Source organism: Trematomus bernacchii, unplaced genomic scaffold, assembly GCF_902827165.1.
Source record: "Trematomus bernacchii unplaced genomic scaffold, fTreBer1.1, whole genome shotgun sequence".
In the NCBI taxonomy this organism is placed as follows: Eukaryota; Metazoa; Chordata; class Actinopteri; order Perciformes; family Nototheniidae; genus Trematomus; species Trematomus bernacchii.
The window spans coordinates 14,440,863-14,452,926 of NW_022987582.1; the positions used below are offsets into that span (position 1 = coordinate 14,440,863).

Genomic DNA, 12,064 nt, shown 5'->3' on the forward strand with positions numbered 1-12,064 from the left:
GCCAGCTGTAATGAGCCTGGCTCGTGCCTGCGAGCACTGGAGACTGATTTATCACGACGGTCCTCTCCCTGTGTTTTCCTCCTTATTGATTCCCCCGACATGCCGTCTCATAATAGTGCCGAACAAACAGAAAAGGAGAGGCCGGCAAACTACGGCAGAGAGGTGGACATTGTGTAGGGACAGCTTACATCCTCGTAAAGGCTTTTGTGAGCAGTTTATCCACTTCCATAGGTCTGTTGGGTTTGTGGTCTGCACTGAATAAACTGAACCGTTCACACTAATTAAATGTATCATGTCAACAGATTTCACATGACTATCAGGTTAGTTGAAAGCAATAATATTAAGTTTAATACAAAAACAATTGGTTCAACTTTATATTATTGCTTTCAACTAACCTGATACAGTTTACATTTAATTCAAGTCAACATTTCAGTTTGTTCAGTGTGTGTTCTGAAGTGTGGATGTTAGAATATTCTTAATAATGTCACCTTTTATACCTTAACCGGTAGAACTACAGTTTTCTCTCCTCACTAGTAGAAGTTAGATACAGGTGTTTTGTTTTAGGATATACGTTTTAAGACCTGCCTCCCAGGGGTTTTACATGACACTGTATCACCTTCCCAGTTTGGTTAAAACACACACAGTTTCACCCCGGCCTCTTTTCTGCTCTCGCCTCTCGAATTGTAGTAAAAACAGCATCAATAATTAATGATCCAATTAATAGTTTACACTGGTTTTTATTGAGCTGTCAAAGTGATGGAGAGCCTGCTGCTGGTGAACTCCACCACTGCCTGCGCTCCTCCTCTGCCCTGAGTCAGCACTTTGCCGGGCTTCGGAGTCCGGGCTGATCGGCAGGGCCACCGCAGACTGCTGATGCTCACAATTTATGGCCATGATGAGTTTCCTGCTTCCTGAAAAACCACGCTGTGCCTCGCCGGGGATCAGTGCCCAATTGTGGCGTGCCACTATTAATAAAGCTTCAGGGAAAGAAAGGGCGGCGTACCTCCATGTTTACACGTACTCCAATTATTTTTGACGGACATCGATGGGCCTGGGGGAGGTGGGGGAGTATGATGGGAGGACAGGTACAGGTGGAGGGGGAAACTATCGATGACCTTGAGATAAGCTGTGTATCTAAATGTTTATCCATAGCTCTAAATTGACAAATAAATCCGAATCAGATCCAGTTTATTGCCAGGTATGTTTAAACACACAAGGAATTTGCTTTTGCACCACATTTAAATATATAAAATGCCAACATCACACTGTTTTAACAATGGGAGCTCTCTATTGGCAAGAATCAGGCGATACAATACAAATCATGATACATGGCTTGCGTTTTTATATATTGGGATGTATTGTGTGTCTTTTCATACAACAGTGGGATGTGCATTTTCATTTATAAGAATCTCATTAACATACAAAATCAAGGAATTATTTGTGTGCAATCTGAGCAAAGTAAATGACATTTGCCCTTTTTGTAAGGCTTTTAAGGTACCCAAATATATGCAACCATCCCACTGTCTTACCTACAGGTGATCTACATGATCTTTCCCTCTTTGATCATAAATGCAGGCCTCAAGCTGTTTGGACTATCATGGCCACATTAGGGCAAGTGACTCGTTCAATGGAGAGTGTGCACGGCGCTGAACTGGGCTCTGGAGTTTGTGCTGCCGACAGGATAGCAGCTGGGAGGCAAAGAGGGTAATCACTGTTGTCAGCTGTTGGTTAGAGGGCCACGGAGGGCAAAGCCTGTCTGGAGACACCCATAATGTTTTATCACAGTGCATAACTGTGTACAGTAAGTAGTTTTAGCACTCCCCTGCACTGACGGATGGATAGTGATAGCTTAGAGAAAGAGCAGGGAGGGAAGGAGGACAGCTTGTTGGTTTGGCTCCGACTGACCTTGCAACTTTTAATATGATACAATTGTAAGTGTGGAAATGACTCTGGTTGGTTTGAATGTGGATATTAATTAAAAAAAAGTCCTTGATGCTGGAGGTTAATAAGTTTAACATCACCACAAAGTGCAACGGTTTAGTCAAATAATAATGATGTGCATTGTGAAAATGAAAGTACACAACTGGAACTATATTGCAAAATAGAACCAAAAGCTAGGTAGAATTATGCTACAAAATCAAGAATAGACACAAAATGTGACTTTATTAGAAGGTAGTTCCAAATATATTAACGAAGCAAGAAAAAAAAGAATCATGCAAGGTAAGAAATCAGAGGCCATATTAGACACAATTGGCCAGTTGTACCAGGAGACAAAGTAAGTTGTTATTTAATAAAATAAAAGCAAGATACTAACACCATATTGATCCAGACGGGTAGGCCAGTGCTTTTTTTCAGTTGTGCTTTTTCTTCTCAATATGTTTTAATTTATTTCCAATTAAGTTGTTTTTAATAGTATCGCTAAACATTAGCAACTACTTTGCTAGGTTACATCTTCTCATTCATACAAGGATTAACAATGGACAACGCCAAAAGGAAAAACTTAAATTGTTAAAAACATTATGTATGCCATAAAGAAATATCTTTTTGGTGATAATGTTATGTCCTAACATCAGCCGAGTTAGAAGACTCACGAGTGGGGCTATATTTATTCACAGTGGCACTATCTTTACACAGCGTTCTTCTTCTATGCGGCTTTTTCTGTTCTGAAAATCCCTTCCTTTTTTTACCCTTGTAATCCCCCCCTCCACCACCGCCTCCTCTTTTGCATTCAGACGCATATGCAGGCTATTTTTATGCCTTTCCATCAGAGTTCGCTGTTTTCCTTGAGATTGAATCCTCAGCAAGATAATGCTTGAAGGAGGCCTGCCTGTGTAGATCCATTAAGTCATACAGCTCTTTGCAGGGGAAGTGCACAGGTTGAACAAGTGCAGGGTCTTCAGATAACCTTCCTTTCCCTACATACATTCATCCAAGCAAGCCACATATCAACAACAGTACACATTCGTTAACTGTACTTTGAGTGGTCAAATAACTATGAATGTCCTTTTCCCACTAAATAACAAGGTGTTAAAAACAGATTTATGTTACACACTCAGGTCTCAGGACAAACCTTTATTCCCCTTTACCTCGATTTTCTAAACACCACATTCAGATTTCATATCTTTCTTTTATTCGAATTAGCTTGACTTTTTTTGAAGCCTCTGAATCAAATTGAATGTGCTCTCTCTGTCCATCTCGTGGTTCCACTTGTGGAACCGGTTGGTTTAGCATATGTAGCTCTCAGTCTCCAACAGAAGAAATAATGTGAATTGATATTTGTCTCATAAAATAGTCATCTCTTCCCGGGTTGACCTAAGCATCACATCTGCAGCAAGAAATGGGTTTAGAGGTCTTGGTTCACTCTGTAAGCTAACCTACATCAGTTCTACTCTAAGCCGTCAGCTGGATTGATGAGAAAATAAAAAAAAGTTTAAAAAAATGTCCCAGAAACCTCCATCCTGTAATAACATTAAAGCAGTTTGCCCAGCCTGTATCTTCTCCAGGCTGTCCACTGGTGCTGCTCCAGAAGTTGTAATCAGAGCCTCATCTTTAAAAGCTCTCCCTGGTGCACTTTAGATTGAGGTCAGTTAAGGCTGTGTGGCATTGCAATCTGAATCCCCAGTTAAACACATTAGAGTGGTGCTCTGCTCCCGCCCACAGATGCAGCTACTGTATGATAAGATAGCAGTTCACTTTGTTTGAGCAAAATGTTAGTTGTCTGCTGATTTAAACTTAGGCATCTATAGAGAGCTTTTAGAGATTGTTGTTTCATGTTGTTTCAGTGGACATATATTAGTTGAACTATTCTTCTTCATTTTTGATTATAATTCCTCTCCGATTGTGTTTGCATCTTTGATTAAATGTAAGGAAATACACACCTGTATTACAGTTGCATGAAGTAGCCATTAGTGTGCCTGGACATAGTTTTACTGTAGCTTTGTTGCTTGGCCTCCCAGATCTTGTTGCATTTGATCTTGTGATCCATCAAGGTATGTAACACATCATTCAAAATATGGCATTTCCCAGATCAGTGTCATTTGGAAGTTGTAGGTTTGTCTTAATGAAGAACCCATTTTCGATAAACCTAATTTCTTGCTGTCGCTGATCCAGTTGTTTCTTGACTTCCCCTTCCTATCTGCAGTCACATTCCATTTGTCGTGGCAAGCTAGATTCACAAGACCATGAATGAATGGATAACAGTTGTGCAAATCCTGAACACAACAAAATGTCCTGTAGGAAAGACAAGGAAAAGATGAGCATCAAATGTATAGTGTTAAGAGCTGGCAGAGCGTGTACTGGGGCTCCTGCTGTGTGCTGTGGCGGACGCAGGGTCCAAGCCTGCGGCCCCCTGCCATCCCCTCTATCTCCCCCTCTAACACTGTCGCTTCCTAATAAACGCTAAACTGGCCCTAAAAGACGAATACATGAATGTCCAAAGGAAGGACTGCGGCCTGTGTGGAGGTGGTCACATTGTTATTGACCTGAGCTGCGTCTTTCTTTCTCCACAGGGATCTCTTAGAGGTTCACATGCTGACCAGCTTTGAGTTTTACAGTATGTGAGAGTGTGTGTGTGTGTGTGTGTGTGTGTGTGTGTGTGTGTGTGTGTGTGTGTGTGTGTGTGTGTGCAAATATGATTGTTTGGATGTCTTGTTTGCTTCTGTATGGGTGTATTATGTGTGTATGTTTGTCTGGCGGTTACTGTCTGTTGTTGTTTGTGTCCTCACTGGTCCCTCTCGATGTCCTTTCTTGTGTGTGCGTCCTTCCCCCCCCCACCTTACAGGAGATTTGGATGGCCATTGGTGGGACCATGCTTCTTGGCATAGCAGCGAGGCCTCCCCAATGTCTTTGGTGAGACATGTGGAGCCCTGCCTTGACCTCCCCCCTCTCCCGTCCCTCCCTAACCCCCCATCTCTCTCTCCCTCTCTCTGTCTCTCTCCCCCCCCCATCCCCCCCTCTACCAGAGTCTTTTGTCATCTCATGTTTCCTTCGTTTTATTTACACCTTTGCATGTTGTTTTTCTGTTTTCTTTCTGTTTTTATCCCACACCTGTAGGGGACAGTCAAAGGGGAAAAAGAAAAACAATTGAGCAGACATTTATGTCCGAGCCGACACACACCTTATCTGAGAGGCAAAAGAAAATGGTGCGCTTTGGGGGACACTCATTTGAAGAGGACTTGGCATGGTGTGAACCGCAGGTTAAAGACTCGGGAGTTGATACGTGCAGTAGCACTACCCTAAACGAGGAGCATAGCCATAGTGAGAAGGTACTAAGACAATCTAGCCTGCATTTTGTTATTATTATTTTTAACCTACCCATCCAGTCTTTGTTTTGCTCTGTCACTCAGTGTAAATAGGTGAGATGTTTGTTTTTTGGATTTTTATTTGACGTTTGTATAAATTGATTTCTCTTGCGATTTCGTTCCTTTTTTGTTTTTTCGGTTACTTTTGGCTCCACCTTGCTCGGTGTTGCCGAAAAAGTCTTTTGGGGGCACCCTCTTTGCTTGCTACTTGTACTTGCTGTTTTGCTCCCCAAACAGAAACAACACATCTTACAGTAGTTTTAAAAAAAAGAGCATTGACACACAAGCTCTCTGTTTGTCATGGCACACAGGAATGTGGGTCTCTCCTAGTTGCATGCTCGTTCTCCTCCGTATGTTGTGTTCTTGCTCTGCAGCGGTCCTGTTTAGTGTCATAGGAAACATCTTTACTCAGGGCCGACCCCTCTCACTCTGCTGCCCCCCCCCCCCCCCCCCCCCCCCCCCCCCCCCCCCCCCCCCCCCCCCCCCCACCCCACAGCACCCAGTCCAGACAGAACCCGCCCCTTGCCTAACTTTCCACTCACTTCTTTAGCAAACCTAAATGATTGTAAGCACACAAAACAGGGAAGACTGATTTGTTTTGCACCAAAAATGAAAACATATGTTTTTCTTTTTTCCCTTCCACTGCGCGTCTGTGATTTCACCCTCTCTGTGTCTCATGGCTTTAACACATGCGCTCTATTTTCCATTCTTTTTTTAATCTTTGAACTGGACTACCTCATTTGTTCTTGCATCATAGATGACCCTTTCCCCCCCCCCCTTTTTCGCAGTCTGCTTTCCCCTCACTCCTCCACCTGATGATGGTTGTATGTCTGTGTGTAGTGAGACTCCGGTCTTCCTGCTCCACTTTGAAGAGCTGGTTGGAGGTGGAGGGTTGGGGCTGCTTGCTTTACTCTGCATGGGGCGCTGCATGAAGCTAACTCCACCTTCACACTGGCATGTTCACACAAGCTCTGGAAATAACACCTTTCACTGTTGTGTTGGATGTTATTTTTCATCAATAGTTCGTCCTTGATTCTCTTAGCAATTCAATATCCCGTCTTTTAAAATGTAAATAACTGAGCGTGTTGCTAGCTAAAACATTTAACAATTGATGAGGGCGACAGAGTTTGTGTGAACTCTCTTCCCTGAGTGAATAAATACTCTCCCCATGCACCCTTTTCACTATGGACAGTTGTGTGCTTGGGTCTAATGTAATCACATGCAAGCGGATGAGTTGTTGAACAATAGGTGTGTGTTGCTCTGACCTTGTAGCACCCGGTGACGTGGCAGCCGTCCAAAGATGGGGATCGCCTAATAGGGCGTATTTTACTCAACAAGCGCATGAAAGATGGAAGTGTGCCTCGAGACTCAGGAGCTCTGCTTGGTCTAAAGGTGAGCTCATAATGATTCTACCTGTCTGTGTGTGTCTGAAGATCTCATGAAAAACTCAACACCAAAGAAATGTGTTTAAGCTGCAGTTTGGTAACATATTCAATACTACGTAACTTAAATAACTTTTATCAAAACAAACAATCACAGCCAAAGAATCTCTAAAAGTGTTAAGGTAAAGGATCACTGGCCGAGGGCTCTGGGTCGTGCCTATACTTAGGAAGGTTGTTCAAAATAATACGGAGAATCTGTCGTCTACACCAAGACGGCAAACTCTTCATTGCTCCCACGTTGTCAACAGCGTGTGCGCACCTCCTTCTGTTCTTACCCTTCACAATAAAAGCCCTCGACATTTACGCAGCATGACTGCTTACCAGAGGAACGTAAATGTACAGAGAGAGTCATGCTAAGAGGCAACTTAACAAAACGTTTTCACAAAACATATTTCAGTGCATCGTTTAGCTGTGACTGTTTTATTTACTGTTGTATGTTTAACCAGCACTGCGTCATTTCACATTTTGATTGGGGTTTACAAGCAGTGATTGACACTTGGAGATACGTTAGAGTATCTTCTGCTCTGATTGGTTGTTTTCCTTCTGGGCAGAGGACTCCAAATTCCAAATTCTGGGAGGCAGAGGAACATGATATTTTGTAACTGTCTCATGCACTACAGTCACAATATCAGAATGAGAAAAGGTACATGTATGAAAGCTACCAACTGCAGCTTTAAAATATGCACATGTATCACAAATGTTGGTTATGGACTTCAGTGGAAGCAGACCCAGGGATTCTGGGGAGGTTTGACAGGTCCAGCTGATTATCAGTGTTGGTTGTACATTGATGTGAACCTACAGTGTCTTTCTACTATTTTGTGGCCTTTTTTTGTGTGTGCTGATTTTCTCCTTGGCTTTCCAATTATCGATAACATCATAGTGCTACTCAGTAATAATATTCATTAAAGACTTGATTATGTCCCTGATGAATATTAATGAGCATCGTTTAACATTGAGCCGTATAATTTTCTGAACTCACTCACATTGAACTACTTTAATGAACTGCATTCAGCAGCGCAGAGGAAACGAGTCCTGTCAGTGTCGTCACTGCACACATTTTGAATAGCATCATCACATTCCCCGAGGAATTTAAACGATATGCTTGCTGTATGTTTCCTATGCTTTTAGTGCTGTGAAGCATACTTTTATATATTCTTACTTCACTCAATGTAAACCTTTGTAAAGAACTGCAATGTAAATGAGTGTAATCATTTAGACGTTTAAAAGAAAAATACTCTGATTATCCATGATTCATTGAGGAGTTATTATTGCAAAAGAATTGCAGAAAATCCTGTTGAAAGTTTCTAAAATATTTTTCATTTTGTCGTATTCAGTGTTTAACAGTAATTCGTTTTATTTGATCAAGAACTGAACACATTTTCTTTCATTTCCTGCTACTTTATACACCTCCGCTACAATTCAGAGGCACATGTTGTAGTTTTTACTCACTAACTTTATATTATACCTTAATTTAATTTAATCAAGAAACAATGAATCATTAATTATTATAGATACACTTGAATTAATTCCTTGGTGCAATTCACAAGCTACCGTGCAGTACTGCAAAAAGCTTCCTCATATAACTGCATCGTTTTATTAAACAAAGTGGATTCTTGGGTTTAAGACAAAACATGAAAGACATTACCTTGGACTTTGAGAAACTGGGATTGAAATGTTTGACTATTTAGTGACATTTTTTAAGTCGAACAATTAATCGATTCATCTAAAAATCAAATATCCTGCAGATGAGTTGATAATGAAAATAATCTTGCAGCCCTACCTCTTACCCATTTTGTTATTGCAGCATAGTCACTACATTGCCAAAGAAAGCTTTCTATTGTGGTAAATGCTTTGGTTTACCTTCCCTTTTCACTGTTGCATTAATCTGTAGGTGGTAAAAAAAAAAGCTGAGCAGCCAAGTCCAGAGGAGCATGGTGGGTGATGCAGAGAGAGAAGTGAGAGACGGGGAAAATCATTACTGATTGAATGAGCCTCCTGAAACGGCATGTTTGTGTCTGCTCAGTGCCTCTGTGCGTTTCTGTCCGCTCAGCAGCAGACAACCAACTCGGCAGTGCAGCCAGTCAGTCCATCAGTCAGGCTGCCAGCCCCCCCCCCCCCCCACTGTCCATCTTTCTCTATCTCCATCTCTTTCACTGCCAGCCTCCTTCTCCGGCTCCTGCCTGTTACATAAAGCCATTTCATTTAGCAGACTTCCCTAAGCTCCTTTGTATGTTGGCATTCAGCTGCCATTAAGAGGGATTTTTATTTGTATCATGCCCATGTAAGCTGAGTACAGCAGCTCAGGTCTTTACAGTACAGCTGAAGCCCACGGACCTGCACTGTTACAGAACCACTGAGTGTGTCCCTGGGCAGAAAACATAGCCTTAAACATTACAACAAATCTAGGCTTTTATTGAGGATTCATACCTCGCAGGCAAACACTATGACATCACTGGGATACATTGGGGGAAAACAATCGGTTTTCTCCTGCAAGCTGCATGAGAGGCATGAGAGGCCTCAGTTCGCAAGTACCCATAATAATAACACAGTGATAATAACACTAACAATTCAAGTTGTGTTTCAGTGCTAATCCAGTGCTAATCTGCTCCTACAGGTGGTGGGAGGCAAGATGACAGAATCTGGTAGACTTTGTGCTTTCATCACTAAAGTGAGGAAAGGAAGTCTAGCAGACACTGTTGGACATCTCAGACCAGGTATAAAGACACACACACACACACACACACACACACACACACACACACACACACACACACACACACACACACACACACACACACACACACACACACACACACACACACACAGCATGATGAGGTGTGTTTTCTACACTACAAAACGTTATCCTGTGTGTCTGGTGTGTTTGCAGGTGACCAGGTGCTGGAGTGGAACGGGAAGCTTTTACAAGGAGCCACATTTAAAGAAGTTTACAATATCATTCTAGACTCCAAGCCTGAGCCGCAGGTGGAGCTGGTGGTCTCACGGCCTATAGGGTGAGAGCTCACCATGACTGTCACACACGCACCGCATTATATGATCGTAACTGCTGTGTTTGGCACACAATACGATTACTTTATTGCTTTTATGAAATTATTTTTCAGGTCTTTTATTCTAATAAGTAATGTAATATCAGGACTCTGTCCTGTCTACAGTGCCAACCTGCCTCTGACAACATGAAAACTGGCATAGCTTCCAGGCCTCTTTCAGCATGAAGAACGAATAATCAGTTGGAAAGGATACATTTAATAATCACATTAAAAAAAATTATTGTAAATGTGTGCAATCAAATCTATGATTTTATATAACAGGAATTGCATCATTAGTGACTTCCTACTTTTATTGATATTGTTTCTTTAAAACAATTACAGTTGTTATGTCTTTAGGCTCATTGAGGTCAAGTCACTGCCTGCATTACTGAGCTCACTATAATATGGAGCCTTCAGGACATCTCGAGGTGAAGATAGCTTGTGTTACCACAGAATATATTTTTGAATGAGTGGTGCGTACTTGTTTTATTCAACATTTGGGAATCTATCCCCTTCAAATCCAACACATCCCAGCAAAATGACAGCTTGCTGCCTTGCTTTGACTCCAAATGTAAATAGTGGAAAACAGCAACACCTTTGCTTTACCAATCCTATATCTGACCCTCTTTGTGCTGCTGAGGGAGCTGCTGCTGAATGAAGACTAATGCGGTCATTAGAGCACAGTGCAGTCAGCAGTAGCACAAATTGATCCTTTCCACCCCTTCCCTCTCTCCTGTCTCTCACACTCATACTCTTTCTCTCTTTTTTTCCCAGAGATATTCCAAGGATACCAGACAGCACACATGCACAACTGGAATCAAGTGAGTCTCAGTCTCAGAATCTTTAAGCTATTTCATTACCCCATGTAATCCTATTAATCAGCCTAGAAACATCAAGTGAAGGAAATGTCTCTGAGAGTTCTGTCACTCTGCCTCTCTGTGTCCCCGTCTTTCTTACGGCATGCTTTCTTGCCCTCTTTCTGTCTCTCTTCTTGCCATTGTCTTTCTATCTTCCTCACAACCATCCCCCGTCTCTCATTGTATCTCTCGATGTTATTAAAACCAACGTCTTCACTACCTGATCTGACCGTGTGGTCCCTGCCCTGTCAGGTTCGAGTTCTTTTGAGTCTCAAAAGGTGGATCGCCCGTCCATCTCCGTCACGTCCCCCATGAGTCCCAGCATGCTGAGGGACGCCCCCCAGTACCTGTCAGGTCAGCTCTCAGTAAGTGACATACAGACTATGTGAAATCCTCACTAAAGACTACATTGATGAACATTTTAAAGGGTTTTTAGTTCATTTGACTATATTTAGGAATGGACTCAAATAATACCTTAAATACTGTTTCAAATCATTTGGTTACCGGGCAGAGCTTTTCTTACTCTGCCGGTTGAGCTGGCCCTTTACCAACCCAGTACAGGCGTGTAGATCAGGTTACCACGTGCTGTTCATTATCCAGTATAAAAACTCTCCTGGGATAAATGGGTAAATGGCTGAATAAAATCAGCACTTAAATGTAGGGTCCAGTAGGGAAAAGGCTTTTAGCATCTATGTTACATCTCTACACGTTTAAAAAAAATATATATATATATTCTAATGAGAAATAGTTGAGTTTGATTTACATTAGTTTGAAATGTCATACCACAATCATAAAATGTTACAATTGTTACGTTTTCTTTGGTACATTGGATGGTTCCGATTGCTGTAGTGGACTGTAGTAGGTTTTCCCACATAAAAAAATATTAAATGTAAAGGGATGTTTGTAGTGGGGTTGTATGATATACTTATCCTTTGAGGGTTTAGCACACCCCAAGATTTTGCCCGGATCATGACTTTTTATGTTCTGCATGTAAAGAATCATGAAACAACCGATTATTTAAAAAACTGAGTGCATTGAATTAACCCTCTAAGATCAGCAATGTCCAATGACTGATTCTATGCAGAGGCTTTTGTAGCTGTCAAATATTAAAAATGATTGTGTGACATTTAGCCTATGCAGAACTAGTAAAGCATTACATAAAAAGTTAAACAGGAAATAAGAACAAACCCAACATCTGAAACTACAAACTGTTGTTGTTGTTGTTGTTGTTAAGAGTGTATTGTGAGTTTGTGTTGCTGTTTTGTTGGGTTTTGGTTTTATTGCAGTTTCTTTTCTTGTCCTTTTTTTTGTTTAATTGTGCTTATCCAGAGCCAAAGCCTTAGTAGAAGAACAACGCCTTTTACCCCTAGGGTCCAGGTAATGGGCCCCGTCTGAAGGGCACAATCTCTATTTGGTCTTTG

At 41.7% G+C, this 12,064-nt stretch overlaps 1 protein-coding gene across 1 annotated transcript in view; it reads left to right on the forward strand.

The window, feature by feature from the left end:
* Positions 1-12,064, forward strand: part of LOC117480590 (regulating synaptic membrane exocytosis protein 4-like) — a 102,734-nt gene that overhangs the window by 29,044 nt on the left and 61,626 nt on the right. Inside the window, exons 3-8 of the mRNA XM_034127953.1 lie at positions 5,053-5,264; positions 6,573-6,692; positions 9,357-9,456; positions 9,630-9,753; positions 10,561-10,607; positions 10,896-11,008. Of these exons, the coding sequence (XP_033983844.1) occupies positions 5,053-5,264; positions 6,573-6,692; positions 9,357-9,456; positions 9,630-9,753; positions 10,561-10,607; positions 10,896-11,008 (716 nt within the window). The remainder of the gene's footprint in view (positions 1-5,052; positions 5,265-6,572; positions 6,693-9,356; positions 9,457-9,629; positions 9,754-10,560; positions 10,608-10,895; positions 11,009-12,064) is intronic.